Genomic DNA, 24,065 nt, shown 5'->3' on the forward strand with positions numbered 1-24,065 from the left:
AAGGACTGTAAGGCCTGCCCCCCAGCATCCCCTGTCCATGCCTGGAATTCCTCTGCAGCCGCTACCTCTTTCATTGTCAGGACTGGAAGCGTGCTTAGAGACTAGGCACCCCCACCCCCACCTGAGGAGACAGGCGGAGAAGAGAGCTGGTCTGCCCGACATCACCAGGCAGAGTGGACGACAGAGTGGAACCAGAACCGGGGGGGCCCGCCTCGCATTCCACTGCTCTTGAGACCCTTCCCACAGCAGTGCACCCACTAGGCTGGACCCCTTCCCGCTTCCAGAAAACTGTGTGTTGTGTGGGTGACGGGAGCGGTGGTCAGTGCCACTGCGAGAGAGCGTCCCTGGCAGGAGCATGAGCAGGATGGGTGATGGCCCCGCAACAGCCATTCAGGGGCAGAGCGTGGGAACTGGCGAGGCCTCCTGAGCCCACTCCTTCTAGTGAGGGGTGAGGCAGGGAGCGGTTCCGAGGGACTGTGCTCTTTGCCCAGGGTATGACATTTAGTCTGTGGCACTCGGTCAACTGATGGTACTGACTGTCTGTCTGCCCAAGTGGCATGCAGAAGGGGAGAAAGAAACCCACTGGGTCCTGAGGAGATGCTGGCCTCTTTTCCTGTGTCTGTGTGTCCCATCTTTCTTGGTTTTGGTCCCTTCCCTCCCTTCCCTCCCCTCCTAACTCTCCTCAGTCTCCACCCCCCTATCTTTATGTCCTTGGGAAGGGGAGGGCTCTGGGGGTGACGGGTATGAACATGTGTTGAGGGGGAAGGAGCAGGCCTGCATGGGTACAGTGAGGGGGGGACCCTTCTTGTTGATGGTTTTGAGGTCATCCTGCTCAAAGTTTTAAATGCCAGAGGGAAAATTTGATCTTTACCCAAAAGGCTGCTGTTGGACTTACAGAGTCAGGTGACAAGATCGAGGCCTGGCTCTGTCATTTACTAGTTAGTAGTGTGATCTTGGGCAAGTCCCTAAACTTCTGTAAGCCGCCATTTCCTCATCTGTACAACTGGACTGTAAGAGCATTTCACGTGCAGATTGAAGACAGTGGGGGGCAAGGACCCAGCACAGCGTTTGGCACACACATTTAACCACAGTAAATGGCAGCTGTGTGACTCCTGCAGATATACTAGGCAAGACCCTGAGCTGCACCCCACCCCTTGGACCTGGGAGCTTGACTCCACAGAGGGTCAAAGGTGAGGGGGATTCGTTCTCTGTAATGGGCCAAAGAGCTCCCAGTCTTTCTGGGGAGCTAGCCGCACACACACCCAGGAGCTGCTGCAGTTCTTACTGGTGAGGGAGTCACATGTGCCAGGGTAGGGGTGGGTACCCTGGGAGGTTGACACACAGCTCTGGCCAGACCATGTGTTTTTCAGTAAAAGCTCAAAATTCTGTCACAGATGCCAGGACCCAGCCCTGGGCCAGGCCAGAGCAGGCTTCAGGGAGTGACCATAGGCAACACCTCCCCCTGCTCACAGACCCCTCTCAGCAGCAGCCCCCAGGCAGCCAGGGAGACTGTCAGGACCTCAGTGCCAATGCCTCCCCTCCCCTGATGATTTGGAGTTGGACCAGCCTCCCCTGCAGCAGCCCTGAATCTCAGGTTCCCCTTTTGTGGACAGAGGTTCATACCACCCACTTGATGGGGTGAACTTTTCAATGAGACATCATGTATGGAACAAACTGCCCAGTGTGGGCAGAGAGGGCTCCCCAAAATGGTGATTAGGTTTTGTGTGGACCTCACGTTCTAGACAGACTGTGAGCCCTCGGAGGGCTACGCCAGGGTCGTGTGTGTATGTGCGCGGGCGCACACGCCTCTCAAGACCGGAATGGTACCAGGCACCCAAGTGGGGCTTTTTCTGTATCTATTGACCAAATGATTGAATCATCTGCTAACCTGAGTGAGGGAAGAAGGCGAGGATTTGCCATTTGGTGTTTTCACGCGGGTGAGGTCATAAATGATGAATCACGTGTAATTGGATGCCACGTCTCGGTGTGGTTTCCAATTTGTGATCTCATTGTATTCACACAACGCCTGCCCCCTGCCAACCTCATGTCTTGTGGGAGGATTTGGAGAAACTGGGATTGGTCTCCCCAATTTCCAGATGGGAAAACTGAGTTTGGGAGAGAGCGAGTGACTTATCTGGGTCACCTGGCCGTTAATGGCAGGGTTGGGCTTTTCACTTCCAGCCCCAGGGTTTCTGCTGCAGTCTGGTGGTTAAGTCTGGGCTGCTTGGGTTGCAAGGAATAGCGATCCACTGAGGTACTGTGGGGAGATGGGAGACGGCAAGAGGATTTTGATGTCAGGGTCTAAACTGCACGTCTGCTGGCCTGGCAGGCCCTCTGGAGCCCTCTCCAGGCACATCCCCAGCTCCCAGCTCAGGCCCTCCTAGTCCCATGACTCAGCCTTCTGCTCACTCTTTTCTGCCCACCCTCTGGGCCTCCCACGTAAGCCCCCACAAAACAAAATCAATTACATCAACAAGCATTTTGGTTGCAGGGACCACGGGCTCTCTCTCAGGCCATCTTAGGAGTCCTTCTCTGGGGTGCGGGGGTGGGCCAGAGGAGAAATGCATGGCCTGGAACTGGGAAGGGCTCAGACACCAAGGTCACTCCACACGGCCTGTCCTCCTCCACTTTCATCCATTCATTACCATGATGGGGCCCAAGCCAGACCCCTGGAGGGAGCATTCAGACAGACTGAGCTATTCACCACTGGTGAGCTGATCACCTCATATACAGACTCTTTCCAGAGGCCACCTCAGGGCTCCAGGGAAGCCGTGAGCTGGTGCTCTTCCTACCTCTAGTCTCATCGGTGGCCTCCCCAGTGCAAACACTTGCCCAGCAGTGAGTCTTTGAAGGGGGGTGGGGTAACATAATTGTTTCACCAGAAGGAAATGTTGGGCAGAGAAGGTAGGGCTGTGAATATCCTTAGTGCCTTCAGATTGGGTTTGCCTCTACTGACCATGGAGTCCCCCTTGGGGGCAGTATTCCTGAGCCAGGCCACCTCTTAGGGCAATTAGTCTCCCTTAGGTCTAGCCTAGAGTTGGGTGCCTTTGTCTTAAGTGTGGCTAGGATGGAAGGGGCATATAATTCAAGACTGGCACGTTATGGGTCCAAAGTGGCCATTTTCATCAGAAGGCACTGTGCAGGTAGCAGTTCTCTGAGGCAGGGGATGCCTCTCTTTTGCAGATGGATCTCAGAGTCTGTGGGCAGAATGGAACAGCCAGTTTTTCCCTGGGCCCACGGTCAGAGCCCTGTCAGTGCACAAGGTGTGTGATAAATGGGGACTCAGGCAAGCATTGCATCATGGAAAGTTCTGGGCAGCAAGTGAAAAGATGTAGATGTGGTGAGGCAGCACTGTGGGTGTGGGGGAAATGGCTGGAGTGAATGGGCAGGCCCCAGATAAACTCATCTGGAATGAGCCCACTGCAGAGTAGAAGTCACTGGGGCATCAAAAGAGGAAGAAATGGTAGCCAGGTCCATACCCAGGGTGAGCTTAGGGATCTAGATCGTAGGGGGACAATGCCCAGGGGCTGTTGTGAGTGACTCAGCACAGCCAGACTCCTCGGAAGGAGGTCACGTGTCTTCACATCTGCTGAGCACCATGACCCCTCCCCACTATGAAACCTGAATGGGGCCTGTGTGAAGGCCAGGAAGATGACAGCTCTGGCCTTACCTTCCCATTCCAGGAATAAGCATTTGTATGCAGCTTGATGCATCCATGGGGAGAGCTATGGAGAACAGGGTAGAAGCTACCCAGTAGGGAGTAGCCAGCCTTCCCATACCCTCCAGGATCTACCTATGTCATGTGTTCCAGGGGATGCCACTGAGTCTCTTCAGAAACAAAACACAGCAGGGTAATGTGGTGATTCTGGTCATGGGGCCTCCTGGTGCCCTCTTAGCTCTCATCCATGGGGGCATCCAGAAGAGGAGGTTTCCAGGAGTGAGTGACTGGCCTCCTTCAAGCCATCCCCACTGATTTAGAAAGAATCCAAGTTCTCCTGAGGCAACATAGGGAAGCTCCAGTCCCAAATCTACTAGGTGACCTCAGGAAAGTTATTACCGCCTGAGCCTCAGTTTCCTCAGCTACAGCCTGGAGAACACAATATGTGTTGTTTTGTGAGTTTACGTGAAAGCACCCTGAATGCAGCAAAGTTCTGTGCATACCTGAGCAGTTCTTGCCATTAGACTGGAATAGAGGTTACCAAAAATCAGGGCCTGCCTGTCCAGTTTACCATTGCATACCCAGTGTCTGGCACAAAAGAAGTACTCAGAAAATCTTTTCTAAATAAACCAGCAATGGAAAAGGAGCATTTTGAGCCTCATTATTAATGACAGTCATTCCATCAGCCAGCAGAAAGGCAGGCCTCTGAAAAGGGCAGGAGGTCAGTAGACCCAAGTTTCAGCCCAGTCTTGCCACTGACTTGCTGAGGAATCCAGAACAAGTCATGTCACCAGGCCAGGCCTCAGCCTCCTCATTTGCTCAGTGAAAGGGTTGGATAAGAGGAGTTCTCAGGTAGGTTCTTGGTGCTCTAGTCCTGAGGATTTGCTGGGGGTAACCACGTACTCACCAGTCTGGATTCAAGGTGACCATAGGACCACTCCCCTGGCCCCGCCCTTCTCCCCTTGTGTTTCCTTTCTTCTTCTTGGTATTTTTTACTCTGATGGGGCTATCTTTACTCATAAGAGTTTAAATGCTTCTTTGGCCTTTTGTGCGTATGTACCCTACCACCTCCATCCCCAGTTGGGGGAATCTAACTATGGGCAGTACTGTCTCCCCCACCCACCTTAGGTAAGACTGTCTTCCTCCTCTGTCTGCACGTCCCACCCCATTTAGATTGGGACGGGCCTCATCTTCTCTCTGGGTCTCTCTCCCTAGGACTGGACCCAGAGCCACAGCCACCCTCACGATGGGCTGGGGAAGGCAGAGTGACATGCTTGCTGACAGACTGAGGCGGTGCTCTGAGGAGAGCAGGCCAAAAGCCGCAAAGGTGCAGCCAGTGCCAGGTGGGCCTTGCCAGCCAGAGCTATTTTTAGAAGACATGTTTGCAAATTTTGTGTTAATAGTGTCTCTGTCCAAGCTCTGGCTCCCAGGACTTAGAGAGGGAGAGAGTCTTAGAGAAACCTTCCCTCCTTGTCACCCCCCCCCCCCCCCGCCTTTCTTGCTCTCCTCCTCACAGGTGGCTGGGATTAGGAGGGGATAGCCATCTGTGTGTAGACCCGTGCACATGGTGGGAGGGCTGGGGTAGGGGTGAAAGAAGACGCAGGCTTAGAACTCAGGTTGCTAGGGTCCAGTCTTAGAGGGGTGGCAGGATATCCGGCCACAGGTCACCTCTGTCAGTGCCCACGTCCCTAGATGGGCACTCTCAATTGCCTGGTCTGTCAGTTCACTGTTAAGAAGTGAACTTGAGCCCCCACCAGGGTTCTGTATCTCTCTGACAACACCCACCATCACCCCATGTTCTCCAGACAGGACTAAACTGAGCCTGTTCTGACCTAGGCTGAGCTCTGATCCCAGTGCATCTTCCTGGCCCACTCCATCAAGGAAGGGGACTGGCAGGTGGCAAAGAGGGAAGGGAGGCCCATAGAGCACCCCCCCCCCCCCCCCCCCCCCCCGAGAGGCCATGATCTGACCAGGATGGCAAGGACATCAAGCCCATTATTACCCCTGTGATGGGTATTCTGAAGGACTAATTGGGTGGGCACTGAGAGAGTAGAACTTGCTCTGAACTGACAGCGGAAGTATGAGCAGCAGTCAGGTGAAAAGTGGGTGGAAGAGAGATCCCTGTGGCCAGAGCAGACTCTTTTCACAGGAGGCTGGAGTGTACCTGCCCAGAGCAGGAACCTCAGGTTCAGTGATTCTGTGACCATGGAGGCAGGGCATCCCTTCAACCACATAGTACTTCCAAGAAGGAGGCTCCCCTCTTTTCCTGGTCCTCTCCCATCCACATAGACCTGAACCCCACCCCATCCCCAGTGCCCCAGACAGCCCAGTATGGAAGGGGCCACTGTGGCTAGCCTTTAGGACCAGGACTGGAATGGACCTGAGAGAGCCACCAGTGGTTGTGTTAGCACTCTGCTTGAATACCCCCGTGCTGGAGATCTCATTCTCATAGACTTCATAAGAGGGTGAGCAAGCTCCGATTAGGAAAATTCCTCCTTACCTGTGAGTTCCCAGCTGGCCCTAGCCTTGCTCTGCTGGGAGACAGCCTCCTATAACTTCTGGAGTCACAGGCTTGGATCATTTGCTTGCACATTTAGAGCTGTGTGACTGTGGGCAAGGCGCTTAACCTCCCCAGGCTTCATCTGTAAAATGGGGATATTAATTAAGTTGGGAGGACTAAATACAACGAAGTGGGGGGGGGAGCCTCAGCTGGGGGCTTGGGACACAGTAAGCGCTCAATAAACCTTAATTCTCAGGAATTACTAGGGTAGCATCATGACCACGTGATCCACGGGGACACTGAGGCCCGGGACGGGACGGGACCCGTGGGCAGGGGTGGCTCCACGGGGGCGAGGGCAGCCGAGAGGGGAGCAGCGCGCAGCCGGGCCGAGCGGTGGCGAACGGCCGTGGCCTCAGGGGCCCTCTCCCGGCTCCGGCCCCCCTCGCCGTCCGGGCACCGTTCGGCTGCCGCGCTTTACGAGCAAAAACAAACACGTCCCACAAGCGGCCCCTGTGCGGCGCGGCCCCGCGCCCGCCAGCGCCGCCGCCGCCCGGTCAAAGCCGGCTTTGTGCCCGCCCCGCCGCCCCCGCGGCCCAGGCGATTTTAATTAGTGTCTGGGTCTGCGCCGGGAGATGGAAATCAAAGCCCCCGTTCTTCCAGCGCCCCAGCCCCTACCCCCGCCTCCTGCCAGCGGATTCCCAGACTCCGCGTACCCCTGCTGGCACCCGCGGGAAGTGGAGCCCTCCCGGAGCCACCGCCTCGAGTTCGAATCGCGCCTTCTACAGCGCACGCGCGTGGGGCACGTTGTGGGCGCCCTCAGTTTCCCCCGTAATCATAGCCCTTGTCTCCGGCAGCCGGCACCTAGAATGTTGTTGGGAGGGCTGATAAGGTCTGACTCTGCGGAGCAGCCACCGGGAGAAGAAGGCCTTGAGAGGGAAGGCTGCACGTGGACAGCGCTCCAAGTCCGAATTTTTGACCCATATGCTCTTCAGGGCTTCTTTTTTTTTTTTTTTTTTTTAAAGATTTATTTATTTATTTGACAGAGAGAGAGAGATCACAAGTTAGGCAGAGAGGCAGGCAGAGAGAGAGGAGGAAGCAGGCTCCCTGCTGAGCAGAGAGCCCGATGTGGGACTTGATCCCAGGACCCTGAGATCATGACCTGAGCCGAAGGCAGCGGCTTAACCCACTGAGCCACCCAGGCGCCCCTCTTCAGGGCTTCTTAAAGGGATAGTCCGGTCAGACCTTCCGTTCTGCCTTATTTAAATAAGGTGCCTATTTAAAATGCCAAAACTCGGCCACACTCCACAGAATCAGAATTTTGGGGCTTGAAGCCTCAAAGCCCACAATTTGAATAATCCCTGTGTTGCTTCTGGTACATTAATGTGGGATGTGCAAAGGATGAAGGAGCCATCTCCTGTAAGAAAAAAATCCTTCCCATCTCCTCAGCAACACAACTGAAGTGGGACATTTGAGCCCACCACTTAGCCTCATTCTGCTCACAGAGAGTCCTCCAGAACCTCAGTGTCCTTGCTCCCAAAATGGGTATAATCTCACTCATCCACCCTCCTTCCTTGGGGTTTGGGAGAATCAAAGATGTCCTTGAGTGAAAAAGGCCATTAGAAGCAGGAAAACTCCTAACAGCCCCCTGTCCCACACTCTACCATTAATACCTCTCAAGGCATTTTGGTGCAGGACTGCTGCTGCTGAACACCCTGCTGTGGTTCCCAGTTGCCTTCAAACTAACACTGGGACTCCTTATCCGAGTTCGATAAGGACTTGGTTGTGTTGCAAAGTGGGTCCTGGCCACACCTCCTGCCTGCTTTCTCAAGGGTACCTGTCTTGGTCTGAAGCTGCCCCCCATTCCCACCTCATCTCAGACACCTGCACTTTCTTGCTTCCTTGAGTTTGCCCAAGCTGTCCCGTCCTTGGAAATATACCTCCTCCCTACTACCCTGCCATTTCAAATAGCCAAATTTTGTCATTTCCTTATGACCCTGTTGAAAAGCTACCTCTTCTATTCCTGCCCCACCCCTGCCCCAGCAGAGTGTTCTTCATCTCCCACGAACTTTTTCAGCACCCTACTCCTCTGATAAGCTTGGACTTGGAAGTTTGATGTACCTGGTTTGTTACTCCGACTCCACCACTGTGTGACTTTGCGTGGGTCTCTTAATCTCTCTGAGCCTCTTTTTCCTTCTAGCAATAATTGAGGGGATTCGGGGACATAAGGATAGGGAAGGTACTTGGGGAAGAGGCTGATCAGTGCAAGGTCATGGTGAAGAGTACAGGCTCTGAACTGGAGTGCACAGGTTTGAAACCACATTCTTTTTTTTTCTTTTAAATATTTTATTTATTTATTTGACAGATCACAAGTAGGCAGAGAGGCAGGCAGAGAGAGGGAGGGGGGAAACAGGCTCCCCGCTGAGCAGAGAGCCTGATGCGGGGCTCAATACCAGGACCTTGGGATCATGGCCTGAGCTGAAGGCAGAGGCTTTAACCCACTGAGCCACCCAGGTGCTCCTTGAAACCACATTCTACGTCTAGTCATTGGCAGTATGACTAGGTAGGATTGCGAAACTCTTTGCCTCAGTTTCCCCAGCTATGTAATTTGGAATAATAGTGTGGCAGACAGTCCCTAGCCACCACCCCCCCCCCCCCCCCGTGATGTTCACACCTTGTATAATCCTTCTCTTTGAGTGTGGGTGGAACCCGTTACTTGCTTCTGGCCATAGAATAGGACAAAGGTAAAGGGTTTTTGCAGAATCAGGGTCCCAAATCAGTTGATTTTGAGTCACTCAAAAGGGAGATGATCTTGGGTGGCCTGATTTAATCAAGTACAACCCTTAAAAGAGGAACTGGACCCTCCCTGGAGTCAGAGACTCTAGCCCTTACTTTGAAGAAGTAAACTGCTCTTGTAAGACCAGCTGGTGGGGTCTAGGAACTGAAAGTGGCCCCTGGCTGGCAGCCAGTGAGAAAACAGGGACTTTAGTCCCATAACCACAAGGAGATGATTTTGCCAAAAACCCGAGGAAGCTCGGAAGTGGGTCTTTTCCCCAGTTGGGTCTCAGATGAGACCACACCCCTATGGATACCTAGATCATGGACTGTTGAGACCCTAGCAGAGAACCCAGCTAAGTTGTGCCCAGACTTCTGACCTGTAAAAACTGAGATAATAAATGTGTTTTAAGCAGATACATTTGTGCTAGTTTGTTACCCAGCTTAGAAAACAAACACAAATAGTACCCCCCTAATAGGGTTCTGGTAAAGATTAAATGAGTTCACTGAGGCAAAGCTAAGGGCTTGGTTCTGGGTCATGGGAGAGACTCAGTGGTAATTAGGTGCCATTGTTATATTTACAATACAGCACTTTACAATAATAAATTACAATAATAAAAAATTTTAATCATACTAATTTTAATTAGTGTGTTTACAAAAAAAAAAATAACCATAGGATTTGCAAGCCAGAAAACTACCATTTGTGCAAACTTTCTAGGAGACCTTCCCCTTGCTGGGTTAAGTCTGTTAGGATGCTCTGGCTGCAAGTACCAGACCTGACTAATAGTGGCGGTCTTGGCTTGGGATTCTTAGAAGCAGAACTTAAGGCAAGGAATCATGTGAAAATAATGTATTAGGAAGTGTTTCCAAGACAAACCAGTAGTAGGGAAGTAGAGAAGTGGGACTGGAGGGGAACGTGGTATCAGGCCAAGTCCCGCAAAGAGGAACTTTGATTCCATCCTACTGAGGAGCTCTGGGGACAATGCAGAGCTCCTCAGAGCTGGCCAGATGAGTGAGTGCAACGCAGCTGGAGGACTAACACCTCCATACCCATTTGTCATTGGTTAAGGGCCTCTCTTCGGGTAGGGCAGGGGTGTAAATTCCCAGGCTCTTCTGCCTTTCCATGCTCGTAAAGTGGGCTCCAGCAGCTTGAAGGCCATCCTGTGACAAGGAGTAGCAGGTGCTGGATGTTGGGAGGGAAAGCACAGTGGGAGCCGGTGTGTATGAAAATGTTGAAGGGATGAGAGGGTCATTGGCAGCGCTGCTGTGGTGGCATAAGCTATAAGGACATCTGTTGTTTGCTTAACAAGAAACGTAGGTGGTCCCCAGCTTGGCTCAGTGTGAGTCATTGATGTCATGGAGGACTCAGCTCCTTACAGTCTTCCTCAGCACTGCTGGCTTTCATACCCTCAGCCTCATGGTCACAGTATGGCTGCAGCAGCCCCATATCTCATATCCTTAGCTGATAGCATCTGAACTAGGAAGCAAAAGAGGGCAAGCTTAAAGGCTTTCTCCTCATGTGACTTTCTCTTTTGAGGAGGAAAATCCTCCATTCAACACCACATCAGAACTGGATTACATGCCCAGTCCTAGACCAGTCATCAGCAGAGGAGAGTTGGGTTGCTAAGGCTGGTTTAGATTGGTCAGTGGTTCACCCCGGCTGCTGAGCCCCCATCCAGATGGGGTCCTGTGAGTAAGAAGAAGGTAGGAAAATGGCTGCTGGAAGGGCACCAAGAGTATCTGCCACAGGTCATCACTTTTCCTCATTTGCAAAAGGGAAATATTGGTACCTGCCTCTGAGATTCAGGGTGAGGATGAAATGAACGGATTTTGATTGCTGCATTTGTCCACACTGTTTTTTCTCTGTTGCACTGAGCTCGCTGAAGGCAGGGGCCATCTCTGGCTCACCCTTGCTTCTGTTGATTCTACCCTCTAAATAGTAACCCTATCTGTTTCTCTCCCTGTGTTGCCACACCCTGGTATGGACTGCCACCACCTCTCTCACGGGTAGCTGGGACGGCTTACTCATGGACCGCTCAGCTTCCATTCTTGGCTCCCTCTAAGGGCTTTCTCCCACAGAAGCCTGACAGATCTTTGTAAAACACAAATCCGACTGAGTTATATTCCTGCTGAAAATCCTTCCAGGCTCAAGAAAAAGGGCGGATATGGGCCGGTAGTGATAACTCTTTGTAAATGCTGACTTGGAACAGGCCCTGGGCAGTCAGAATAGGCACCAGCATTGACAGCCATGTCGGCACATCCACCCTGAGCATCAGTCCTGTTTGAAGGGCCCTAGGAGAGCTGGCCTCTGCCTACTTCTCTTGGCTTCTCTGGAGACTGTCTTTCCCACCCCCCACCTCCCTGCCTGCACTGGGCCAGCACAGCCCTCCTGCTGGCCTCATCTGCTTGCCCTTCCCCAAATGTACCACTTGTCTCCAGGCTTCTGAACGTGCTGTTTCCCAGGACCAGAACATGACTTCTCCGCATCTCCTGGATACTTCTTTCAAGCCTCTATTTGGATGCCCACTCTTCCAGGAGGCTTTCTCTGACTCTCCTCTCGTGTGGCCTCATGGCCACTGTGCTTTCTTCTGGCAGAGCGCTTGTCAGTCCGTTGTCATTGTGGATCTCTCTTTCTCCCTCACCGGAAGGGAATCTTCCTGAGGGCCCAGTGGGATGCACAGGACAGCTGCATCCCCTGTGCTGGTAGTAGTAGGTGGTGGGAGTGATGGTAGTGACAGTGGAGGGCGGGACCACTCTCAGACCCACACCCCACTCTGACCTTCTTTCAGCTGCTCCCTGACCCACAGCACAAGGAGTCCATGGGCTTCAAGGAGATGTGTGCCCCCACCCTCTTTCCCCACATTCTGTACACCCAGGATCCTGGAATTCTCTGCCCCAACAGCCCAAGTCTGTGTCCGGGACAGCATAGTCCTCTTCTCTAGGTCTGTCCATTAAGCCAGAAGGGATAGTTTATCCAGGGGGGAGGAGTGTGGTGGGCTTGGATGCAGCTTGGACGTTGTTTCAGCTGGTATCACTAGGTAACAAATTACCTCCAAGCCGAGCAGCTTATGACAGCTGTTTTTTAATGCTCATGAGTTGTGTGGGTCAGGAACTGGAGCAGGGCACAATGGGAATGGTCCATCTCTGCTCCACCGTGTCTGGGCCTCCACTGGGAAGACTCAGTGTCGGGGGCTGGAATCATCTGGAAGGGTGATCAGATGGATGATGCCAGTAGCTGGCTGGGAGCTCAACTCTGTGGCTGTCCACTGGTATATCTCTCCGTGGCCTCTCTGGGTGCATGGGCTTCCTCACGGCATGGCCACCACAGAGTTCCTTAGCCCTCTTACATACTGGTTTAGACGCCAAGGGCAAGTAGCTGATTAAGCAGAGCAGTAGCTTTATTACCCTTTGTGCTCTAGCCTTGGAAATCACCCAGTGTAATTTCTGCTTCATTCTACTGGCTAAAATGAATCACAGCCCACCCAGATTTAGGGAGAGAGGATAGGGGCCAGAGTTTTCAATGTGAGGAGTATAAAAGCATCCTGGACATGTAAAAAAAATATTTTATTTATTTATTTGTCAGAAAGAGAGAGACCCCAAGCAGGGTGGGTGGCAGGCAGAGGGAGAAGCAGGTTTCCTACCGAGCAAGGAACCTGATGCAGGGCTCCATCCCAGGACCCTGGGATCATGACCTAAGCCAAAGGCAGACACTTAACTGGGCATCCCTATTTTGGACATGTTTTAAAAACCACCAAAGACATGCAGATTGGGGTGTCTACTTGTGTGTGTACTGAGGCCCTTCACATTCTAGGACATAGCTGAAATGAGAAGAGAGGTGGACCGAGAACAGGAAGTCAGGAGCCACCGGTTTAGCTGTCTGTATGTTTCCATGTTCTGGCAAAGAAGAAGTCAGAAAATTTTAAGTTTGAACTTGGCCTTCTGAGTCATTAAGAAGGTACATCTGTCAAGGTAGGAAGATAGAACATGTTTATTTAATAGTTTGTTAGTTTGATTCATAACTTTTAAATATTTAGGTTATGATGTGCAGGCTCCATTGGTTTTCTAGCCTGGGCCCTGCAGTGTGAGGGGTGGTCCTGGTAGTGGAGGATGGTAGTGGCAATGGTGGGGAGGGGAGTAGCAGTGATCATTCAAGGCTCAGTAACTACTTACTGAGCATCTACTCTGTGTCAGCAACCAACCACATCTCACCACTGTTGTCTTCACCATCCACATCGTACCTCCTTCGGTCATGTCCTTCTTCAATAAGCATGCAGTGAATACTGCCTGTGGGCGAGGGGCTGGGAATGCGAAGATGACCACCATTTGGTCTCTGGCCCAAGAAGCTTACTGTCCAGTGGGAGAAAGATCATTGAAATCCAAAAGCATGTGTTTGGTTACAGAAAAGCAAATAACGCTGGGGCAGCATAGAGGCTCGGGGAGGGATTTTTCTGAGGAGGACTTGGAGCATAAACCGGAGTACTACAGGAAGAGGCGAGGGAAAGATTCCAAAAAGAGGGAGCAGCATGTTTAGGGTGTGGAAGGGAGGACACTGGTTTCAGACGCTGTCTGAAGTTGTAGTGATGGTAGCTAGGAAAGGGGGGGGGGGGGGTCCCGTTACTGACCATGTGTGTGCTGTCTGCCTCCTTATTTGAGGAATCTGCTCCTCCCACTTCAATCTTGGTTCTAATACCTTGTTCCTGACCGCCTAGGATGGATTATGTACCCAAGATGGACCAACCAGTGTCATGCCCCAGAATCTTTCCATGGGAATTAGAAGGGCCAGAAGGGCAGCTCCTTTGTGCCCTGTCTGACTAGAGCTGTTAGGAGCCCGAGCAGTTGGGACCTGGAAGAGTTGGTTGGGAAGAACAGACTGGTATGCAGGGTACAACAGAGAATGTCTTGATGGAGTCGGATCCCATGATCAAGGTCTTCCCAGAGCCTGGTCCATCCCACTTGGTGAGGCAGAGCAGCAAACTGGATCCCAGAGTGCTGCTGGGAAAGACGATGGGGGAGTTGGACCAAAGAGGCAGGAGGAGCCAGATCCTGAGAGGCCAGGAGGGAAAGCATCGAGGAAAGGGCTTGATGAGGGGAAGCAGGGTAAGATTTGTATTTCTGAAAGATCACTCTGAGTTGACAGACAAGACTTGCTGGGAAGTGGAGGGGCAGGGGGCGGGGGTGACAGCAGAGGAGCGGTGAGAAGGCTGATCTCATCCCTAGCCCAGACATCTTAGGGCACAGAGAGGGCATGGACGTGGAAGTCAGACCCTGCAGGCTCTGTAAGGGCTCAACTCTAGATCATGTTGGACCTTGGGCAAATCTTGTGGCTCTGTTTTGTGCTGGAGGTGAAAAGGTAGGACTGGGGAGAGACATCAGATGTCATATGGTCCTTCAAGCAGCCCTGAGCTGGAGCAGAGATCCAGGTCCTAATTCCCACTCTAGAAGGTCGGAGATAACTCCCTGTCTGCAGAAATGCAGGCCACCCCACCCCCTTCCAACCTCAGTTAGCGTCGTGCAGCACCTCCTGTTCACCTTCCACGATGGCCTTGTGGCAGGGGAAGGCAGGCAGGGTGTCTTCCAGGGACCAGGGTGAGGGGAAGGGGGTGGGCCTGCCTTGCAGAGAGATGCCAGTGTGCCTGATGGGGCCCCAGGCCTTCCCTTACCCCCAGGACAGCCCCAAACCACAGGCCACGTCCTGTTTCTCAGAAATACTGACATTTCCCAGAGCCCAGGGTTCGTGGAGGGACAGGGGGAGGTGGCTTCTTAGCTGCTGAAGGAGGAGGAAGAAGCCTCCCCAGGAAACCCGGAGGGCAGGCTTGGCATCATAATAGGAATCTCATGTTTGGGGGCCAGGAAGCTACCTGGGGAGGGGGAGGCTATGAGCCCAGGTTGGTTGCACCTGCCCCAGCCCGGGACCTGGCACCTTCAGTGTTCTAGGACCCATCAGGGTACGGAATCGCCAACCTTAGGTGGAATCCAACCCCTCCAGTTACCAGTACTTGATCTTGATCTCTTCCTGTGCCTCAGTTTCCTCATTTCTTAATGTGGTGGACAATCCCCATCTCACATATTATCCTATTGGATCAGACAAGACAAAAGACTTGGATGTGCCTTGTTAGCTAATGGCCAGCCTGTGTGAGGGGATGCCGCCACTCCTACTCCAGCCTGTGCTTCCTGGCCACCACGTAGGACTCCCTGCTGGAGTCTTGGGGAGCCCTGTGAGTGGAAGAACAGGGCAGCCTTGGGAGACCACCCCTTCCTTCTCCCTCATCACACTCATGGGGAGAACAGCAGGCTTACACAGGGAGTTAGTGGCTGAGGAAGAATGGATTTCAACTTGTCCTTAAACTTCGCCTCTTCCACCCACACTCCTGTTCTACTTTCCTTGGCCTGTGAGGTCTCCTCATCCTCATCACTAGGACTTGCTTACATCTCTCCCATCTGAAAAGCCCTCTTCTTCCATCCAGCTCCGCCACCAGTCACTATCCTGTCTCTCCCCTCTCCTTGACCAACAAAGTTCTTCAAAGACTTGTCTGTTTCCTCACGTCTTTGATACCACCTCAGCCCCCCAAAACCTCTTCCTGCCTCCCCGCTTCCCTGACATTGCCCATTGCCACAGGCAACGGAAGCCCCCTGGTCCCTGGGGAGGACCCTTCCCAGGCTGTGTGTTACAGGACCCTCAGCCGCCACACCCTCCTGGCTTATCTCTTGCCTCCACAGGGAGTCATTTGCTGAGGCTCTGGGGTTCGCTGTACAGTCTCTCCCAGGCAGTGTCACCCATCTCCTGGCTTCAGTAACCATCTGTAGGCCAACAGCCTCCAAATCCCTACCTCCAGCCCGGCCTTCTCCCCAGACCCATAATGTAACCCCAAGAGCCAGGGGTATCTCCTGAGACTAAACGTGTACTCAACTGAAACTTCTGGGTTCTCTCTGTAGTCACCACGTGAGACACTACACACTTTCCCTCAGCCCTGTATGCTGTCCGTCATCTGTGCTGCCTTCCCTCCGGGCCCCATTGCCTCTCTCCTGCCCCAGCCATTTTCACAAGCTACCAGGCCATTCTTCACCCAGCAGGCAGGGCTAGCTCCCTGACCCACAGATCTGACCAAAGCACTGAAACCCTTCCATGGCTCGAGGCTGCCGTCGGGATGAGGCCAGAGCTTCTCAGCTGGGCATTCAGCCTCACCTCCCTTTGCTCTTTGCCTCGGATTATACCAGCCGGCAACAGTGAGGTATTTGTGATTCCCCCTAGAACATGCTCTGTTTCATCTCCCATGTACCATCTCTTCCTGTGCCATCTCTGTCCCCCCCTTTTCTTGTGATCCTTCTCACCCTTCAGATCCTGCTGAAGTTGTTGTCCATCTGGGCAGGCCCGTGCTCCGCATAGCCCTGCTGTCACAGCCCCTGGCACTCATGGCGTTGTGATGCCCTTTCTCCCCCTCCAGACTTTGGCTCCTTGAGGACAGGCAGAGCCGTATTGGGTGCTTACACTGTGTTGGTCATCTAGCATAAGGCCTGTCCCAGAGCAGCTGAGAAAGTGTTTTATGAGGGAATACATGAAAGGGGAAGACGAGTCTAAGTGGTATAAGCCCATGGGAAAGCTGCTGAGAGGTTCCCAAGGCAAGCCTTATGTGTACATCCTCAGAAATGTCCAGATCAAAAGGAGGGGGTGCTGATACACCAGAGGTGCCTCCCATGATGGAGAAGTTCGGGGTGAACATCACAGCTTCAGATAAGTCCATCTATAAGACAAGGAAGGCAGCTGGCCCTCGACACCAGGAGAAGGATACAGGGAAGTCCACTCCCATCCTGAGGCCTCAACGCCATTTCTGATTACCTAGTCCTGCCTCCAACCCCGTTCTCCAGCAGAGGGGAGGAGCTGTCGGGCAGGGACAGGGCTGGGGGTGTCCAGGAAAGCTTTACTGAGAAGGGACATCAGAGCTAAGTTGGACGATGACTGGAGTTCCCCATGTGAATGGCGAGTGTTCAGATTCCTGTGCTTTGAATGTGAGATGCTCAGAACTCATTCACTTAGTAGGGTTAGCTCATGCTTAACCCTACATGGTGAGCAAGCCAGACCAGAGTGTTGTGTCTTCTCTCACAGCCACAGGTAGTAGCTGTGAAGAGCTGATGTCTTCTGCCTCAGGGGAGGAAGGGGGGGTTCTAGCCACATTCCTCAAACCCCAGCCTCTCATACCAGGCCCCTGGGAGTTAGTGGGGGCGTGGGGTGGGGGGCGTTTGGGGAGAGTGGCACTCATCCCTGCTCAGGGAGGGTGGCACTGGTAGGCAGCTTCACAGACTTCCCAGACCTCAGACACCCAGGTACAAGAGACCAAGGCTCAGGGGACAGTCATCAGAGCCCGTAAGTGGCTGGAGGTGGCAGAACTAGAGCCCTTAGGCCATCTTACACCACCTCTCCACAACTTCCGCTCCAGCTTGGGGAGGAGGGCAGTGCTGCACTGGAGGGGAACCATTGGTCTGGGAGGTGGTGGGCCTGAGTTCTAGCCTGGGCCTCCCTCACTGTCACTGTGAGGCTTTGGGGAAGACAGTGGCCCATCCTGATCTTCTGTTTCATCTTCTCTAAAGTTTGGGTAATTCCTACACTATTCATCTTACATGGAATCGTGAGCATTAAAACATCTTTGAAATTGCACGTAATTGTACATGTAGGGCAGGACAAATTATTAATGTTGTCTTTAATTGTAACTGTTAGGCTCTCTTCCCAGATTGTGGTGCTGGGGTTGGCAATGTGACTGCCAAGTCTTGGAAATCCTCAGAGGTGAGACTCTTTGGGCTTATGCCATGGGTCACGGGTCTGGGCAGACCAGGGGGAGGAGTGCTAGCCTGGAACAGGAGACCTGCCCCCAGCTCAGCCTCCGCTCCTGCCCTGCCCCCCAGCTCCCAGCAAATTACCGCTCCTCACAAAATTCAGTGTCCTTATTGTAGAGCTTGCCTGACATTTGTAAGGATCCCTGGAAGATTTGCTGGGGGAAGTGCCTTGAGGCTCTCTTTACCCCTCCACTGGCTAACTGGAGTCAGTCCCTTTCCTAGGCTCAGTGCCAGTGAGCTCCAGGAGGTGGGGGGCGCATAAAAGCAGGAGCAGGAGGAGCCATAGCAGTGGGGCAGGGCAGGGACAAAAGCAGTGCAGTGCAGGGGAGAGCCCCCCCCCCCCCAGGCAGACAAGGAGCTGGGCAGGGAGGCTGGGGGAACTAGCCCTGACTCTGGTAACAATTACTCTCAAGGACAGGGGCCAGTCTCTACCTCTGCTGCACCTCAGTCTCTAGCCCTGTAAAATGGGCATAACCAGGCCTGCCTTGCAGTCCCTGTGGGAACACGCGGAGACTGGACAGGAACTCAGCAGACAGGGTTGAGGGGTAATGCAACTTATCATTTATTAATATATAACAACAAAAATTATAAAGCTCATATCTGCAACTGTTTAGGTCTTTGTTATAAGGTCTTGGTTGCTTTGTCTGGACTGGCTGTGACCTTCAGCTCCGGGGTCTGGGCTAGGAAAACATTCCAGTGACCTGCATAGAGGAAAGCAAAAGAGGGGTGTGGGGTGTGCATGTGTGCATGCGTGTGCACAGTGAGGCAGTGACTGGGGTAGGAAAAACTTAAGAAAGATGGTGAGAGCCTGGGTTTGGAGTCCACAGGAGGTAGGAGATGGGTATTTCCATCATACCCCATCCCAGTCACTTCTTGGCACATGACCCCACCTTCAACCAACCAGCATTTGGGCCTAGGCTGGTTTCCTAACACCTGTTGATGACACTCCCATCTGTGACTTCCTTCCCCATCTGAAACCCCACCTGGGTCCATCTTCCTCAAATAAGGGGCATCCGAAGGAAAGTGGTTAGGAGGGTTTCAGTAGGAAATGTTCCAATAGAGAGGGGGTAGGCAGCATGAGGGTTTGGGGGCTCAGGCTTCCCTCCTCCACAGCCCTGTCTCCCCCACTCCCAGGACCAAATCCAGATGGTTCTGCTTCACCTTCCCACTCCCAAGTGCCCTAAATTGAGAAATCTCTGGCCCAGACGCCCACTGGATTCCTGTGCCGGGAACTGACGTCTGTGGCCGACAGCCACCCTGCCCCCCTCCCAGCACCAGCAGCCGGGAGCTCCCCGAGAGGGCCTGGCCTCTGGCCCGGCTTTCTTCCCAGGCCCCAGTCCTCAGCCTAATGTCCCACCTTCATGGGTGCCAGTGAGGAGCCGGAAGTTCTGTGCCTCTTTCTGGAAGTCTTGCTTCCTGACTTTCTTGATCTGAATCAAGTGGAAGATTCCTGAAAGCAGAGGCAAGGGCATGAGCAGGAAAGGTGGGGCCATGCAGTCAACGGAACAGGATAACTTAGAGATGCGACCTAGTCACCCCTCCCCTCCCCTGTTCCAACCAGACACCAAACCCTGTGGACTAAATTTCCTCAGTATTTTGAACCTACCCTCCCATCTCCACTGCCACTTTCTCCATTCTTGCCTGGTCACATCTTGCCAGGGTCACTACACTAGACTTCTGACCCCTCTTATGCCCCCTGCAGTCTGTGATCCTAACTGCAGTCATTTGAAACCATACATGACCTGTCACTCTCTTTCCCTGATCTCTCATCCCCTCTCTGCTGACCCTCTCACACTACTCACCTGTCCACAGTGTGGGGGTGGGGGAGGAAGCCCATATGGACTGGTTGTGCTTTTTTTCTGGTTATAGAGTATATGATAAAAATCGGTAGGTGTGCTTATCAGACTCCCAAGGAACGTCAAGTGTCAGAGTGGTAGGACCCGTTTCAGAACGAGGCTCTTCACCCAGCCCCTAGTGGTTTTCCTGTGCTCCAGCCCTAACGGATTACTTAAAGTACCCTGAGGTCCCCAGCCTTTACATAGGCCACCCCCGCTGCTCCAACTCCTTCTCCCGTTGACTTCTGTTTCTCCTGCTGCCACCAGATGAACTCCTATGCATCCTCTAAGCTTTGGCTGGGAAGTCTTCCTTGATCTCCCCTCCCTGCGGCACCCACAGTTCTTAGCTTCTGTTGGTGATTAGACCTATTTCCAGTGTGCTCTCATCGTGTCTGTCCTTGCCTCTTCTGGTTACTCCTGCAGGGTTTTCCTCTCTGGCTCCCCTGAGCCTGACCCACATTAATCATGTGGGACAAGTGAGTGAATGATCCCTCAATGAATGGATGGGTAAGGAAACATAGGAGTACCCTGTCTAGCCCAGGCCCTAAAGGGAACAAGGCATTAGCTGGATCTCCTGATGTTTGTGTCCCATGGGAAGCTGACCACAGGCACCACACCTGGCCCTGAGGTCCCGAGCACATGGGCTATGAAGTTGCACCAGCTGTGACTGCCAGGGTCTGTGGCCAGAAAGAACAGATGTGACAGCAAGGCCTCTGCTAGGCCAGCACAGCTCTCAAGAAAACTAAGAACTGGCCTTGCTTATGGAAATCTGAGTAGGATGCCACTGAGGAGAACGTTCAGCACTAAGGTCCAGGAGGCTGGGAATGTCTAGCGTCATTCTCAGGACCCCTAGTCCAGATGCCAAGGACCAGGCTATGGGAGAGACTTGCTCCGGAGGCCCAGGCTACATCACAAGCCCGAGATAGCAATAGGTCCTTCTGCCCAGGCCTGCTGCTGCACACACCCCGGAACACAGATTGGAGAGGAGGTGATTGGGATGAGGGGAAGTCTTCACACTGTAGCCTATAAAGCATGAGTGTAAGAACTGAGCTCTTGGATCTGGAATCGAGAGCTGTCCTGAGGAGCATGGCCATGCCATTGGAGGGTGGGCCAGGTCTGAGGGCAGCTGGACTCTGAACGCCCAGGGCAGAGATGGTACCGGCAGGCGAGGCTCGGCTCAATGTAAAGACAAACCCTTTATAGGTGGGGACAGGGGCTGGAGACCATCCGGGAGGCCGTAGGGGGCTTCCTTCCTAGACAGGGGTTGGAATCAGGATCCCTGAGGTCCCTCTACTCTGAAACTCCAGAATCGAAAGGCTCTTCACAATAAGCCAGTTTCTGGGGCCTGAGGCTGGCCCCATGGTGGCCTGGCCTCCCTGAGTCTGGGTGTCGACATCTCCAGGCCAGTTCACCTCTGGGTGAAGAAACAGGGTTTCCCACTGACGGGCCGCAGGAGTGTTTGCTTTGACCCCCACAGTGTGGGGTAGAGAGGTGACTGGTGAGGCACTTAGGCCCCCAGGAGATGGGGGTTGGGCATGTTTGCCAGTGACAGGAGGGTAGAGCCTGGCACGGTGAAGCTCAGGAGTTCCTGCCCCCTACTCCTTTTCTGCTGGGTCTGGTGGTAGTGAGATTGGCCTTGAGCTACAACGCTCTAGTCTGCACCATCCTGGGCACATCTTGACCTTCCTTAGGCACCTCTCTGAAAGCATTATGTCACCTCTGTGGAGAGTCAGACCTGGGTTTGAATCTTTGCTTGACCGCTTAAACTGTGTGACTTTGAGCAAGTGGTTTTACCTTTCAGACTCAGTTTTATCTGCAGGATGGTACATTCATACATATCCCTCAGGTTTCTTAGATGGATGAAAATGAAACACATTAGCAAAGGGCCTACTACACCCTACTACACTGCAGGGGAGAGCAGAGCGCATGGAACCCGAGGCTCGGGGGCCTGAGGCTCTCGCTGCCACCCTTGCCTGCATTGTGCTCCTCTTGCCTTCCTAATGCCTCCTTCTCCACGAAGCCTTCCAGCCTGACCAGCCCAGCTCCCGGGGAGTTCCTGCTGCATCCAAATCACTAAGTCCTGGGTTCCTACGGACAGAGACTGGGGTCTGTTGCTCTTTGTGGTCCCAGTACCTTGTGGGGTTGGGGGAAGGTCTGAAGTAAACCTGCACCTATCCAGGGATTGAGGGGACCTCAAGGCACAAAACAATGATAAGTGTTCCTGAATCTAACTCCTCGGCTGTGGCAAAGCCCCCACCAGCTGCTGCTTGCACACCCCTGTGAATTGAGCTTGCTCCCTCCCTTCTTTGACAGAAAGGGTCTAAGTATGAGAAAGTGCTTCCCCTCATCGGTAGAAATATGCTTCTCTGTAATTCTGAGTAGGTGGGATGAAGGTACTAATGTTGTTAGCACCTACTATAGGTCAGGGCTGTACCCATGTTATTTCATTTAATTCTCCAAAAACCCTCCTTCCCAATTAACAGAAGAAAAATTGAGGCCCAGGGAGGTCAAGTGATTACCCAAGGCCACACAGCTAAGAAAGAGCAGAGCCGGGATTCAAACTCAAGGCTGTCTGATTCTCAAAGCCCCTGCTTGTTGTTCTGACCCTTGCAGTCACTCAGAACCCAACTGCTCCCCCTGCCTGGGTCAATCCTTCAGAGCCTGGAAGCCAATGGTCCTGTCCCCCTGAGTCTTCTCTTCTCCAGGCTGAACGGCTCCGCTTTCTTCGTCCATTCCTCCTAGGACAGGAGGCAGAGTAGAGCAGGGAAAGAGCCGCATCTGACGCCACAAGACACGGGCTCTAGCTCCCGTCCTCCACTTACTGGCTGTGTGGCCTTGGGCCAGGTACTTCACCTCTCTGAGCCTCAGTTTCCTCATCTGTAAAATGGGGATAATAATACCTAACTCTCAGGATCGTTGAGGATCAAATGAGATCATGAATGTGAAGCACTTTGTAAACTCTGAAGTGCTCCACACATTGGTTATCCTCCTGACCATAAGTATGACCATCCCCTCGCACACCCCCACCCACTCCAGCCAGACCCAGCAGGAGAGAGAGGTGACCTTATAGCTAACTCACACTTAAAGAGTTTGGTTTGTTTTACTCCACCCAGGGGATCTATGTTTGGCAAGAGGAACCTAAAAGCCCAACTCTCAGCAATTTTCTTCTCAATGACAACACCTCTTGACCTTCAGCTGGTGATCTGAGCATCCCAGTGCCGCTGGTGAGTTTCTCACAGAACGAGAGCTATGTTTTGACGTCAACTTATTGGAAGGCTAGAATCTCCCATACGGAAAAGGCTGAATGAGACTAGCCTTCAGGCAGGCCCTCTTGCCTTGCGGACAGTGTGAAGGCCTTTCTGCCTGAAAAGCTCTCCCCTCACTGTGTGCTAACCCTCTACCAGGAAATGTGCCTCTTTGCTCCCCCACCCCGCCATAGGCATCACCCTTTTCCTGGCTTCCTTGCAAGTGCAACAACCCCTTCCACCCAGGAGAGGGAGCACTTCGAGTCCCTGGCCTTGGCAAGTGGATGAGCTTATCAGAACTGTCAGAGAACCCCAGGCCCAATCTCTGTCTCTCTCTCTCTCTTGGAATTGGAGACTTAAATCTAGAAGGGTAGCCAGAGGCGGGTCTTCCTGGGCTGGAGGGCCCTTGATCCACAAAATGCTCCTAAGGTGCCTGGTAAGGGGGACAGGCCAGAGGTAAGCCCAGCTGGGAGGGGGCCAATGCTCACCTTTTACCAGCTTCCAGAGGTAGATCTCCACCTGCTCAGAGGCCTCATGCTCGAGGGCAAAGCGATATAGGTTGTCTGGGCTTGGAGCTATTGATGTGTGGACGAGGACATGGCCTGGCACCTTCGGACACCTGGTGGCACTGATGTCACTGGGGCCAGGGTCTGCCTTGTCCTCTGGGGAAGACAAGGAGATCATGAACACTCTGCCCCCTCCCCACCCCTGCCTGGTGAGCCCAGGAAGCCAGGCCACTGGTCTCACTTCCCCTTCAGGTCTTTAAAGTCCCTGGGAAAGTTCTGGTGCCTCTGGCACCAGATTGACTGATTCTGTGTATACGTGCTAGAGTCTCTGACTTGGTTCTCTAAGGCCAGTATTTTGTGAGCCAGGCATTTTCCACTCCTGTATGTCTAAAGCCCCTGCAGCCTGACCCCCCGTGTTGGAGATATTCCAAGTACCTGTGCCCTGGGGAGAGGGACTCTGCTCCCACTGCCTTCCCTGTCCCCAGCATCTCTTTGTACCTGGGCAAATCTTGCAACACTTCCCGGCCACTTTCTCAGGGCGATGGCAGGGGTACTCCGTGGGACAGGTCACCCGTTGGCAGTCCTGGCGGCCATCCTGACAGGTGCACAAGATGCAGGGCAGGGGTCCAAAGGAGCGGAAAGCTGGGTGCCACACCTCCCCATGGGAGTATGTCTTCCCACTGTGCACACAGGCTGGGCCAAGGAGGGCGGGAAGGGAGGAGG

General features: G+C 53.3%; 1 protein-coding gene across 1 annotated transcript in view; it reads right to left on the bottom strand.

The window, feature by feature from the left end:
* Positions 1 to 18,300: 18,300 nt before the first annotated feature.
* The window catches only part of CHRDL2 (chordin like 2), a 30,425-nt gene continuing 24,660 nt past the window's right edge, over positions 18,301 to 24,065 (bottom strand). The window contains exons 8-11 of the mRNA XM_059391279.1: positions 23,841 to 24,035; positions 23,325 to 23,498; positions 19,114 to 19,206; positions 18,301 to 18,457 (exon numbers count right to left, since the gene is read on the bottom strand). Coding sequence (XP_059247262.1) covers positions 18,378 to 18,457; positions 19,114 to 19,206; positions 23,325 to 23,498; positions 23,841 to 24,035 — 542 coding nt within the window. The 3' untranslated portion in view covers positions 18,301 to 18,377. The remainder of the gene's footprint in view (positions 18,458 to 19,113; positions 19,207 to 23,324; positions 23,499 to 23,840; positions 24,036 to 24,065) is intronic.

This window comes from Mustela nigripes, chromosome 1 (assembly GCF_022355385.1).
Source record: "Mustela nigripes isolate SB6536 chromosome 1, MUSNIG.SB6536, whole genome shotgun sequence".
Classification (NCBI taxonomy): domain Eukaryota; kingdom Metazoa; phylum Chordata; class Mammalia; order Carnivora; family Mustelidae; genus Mustela; species Mustela nigripes.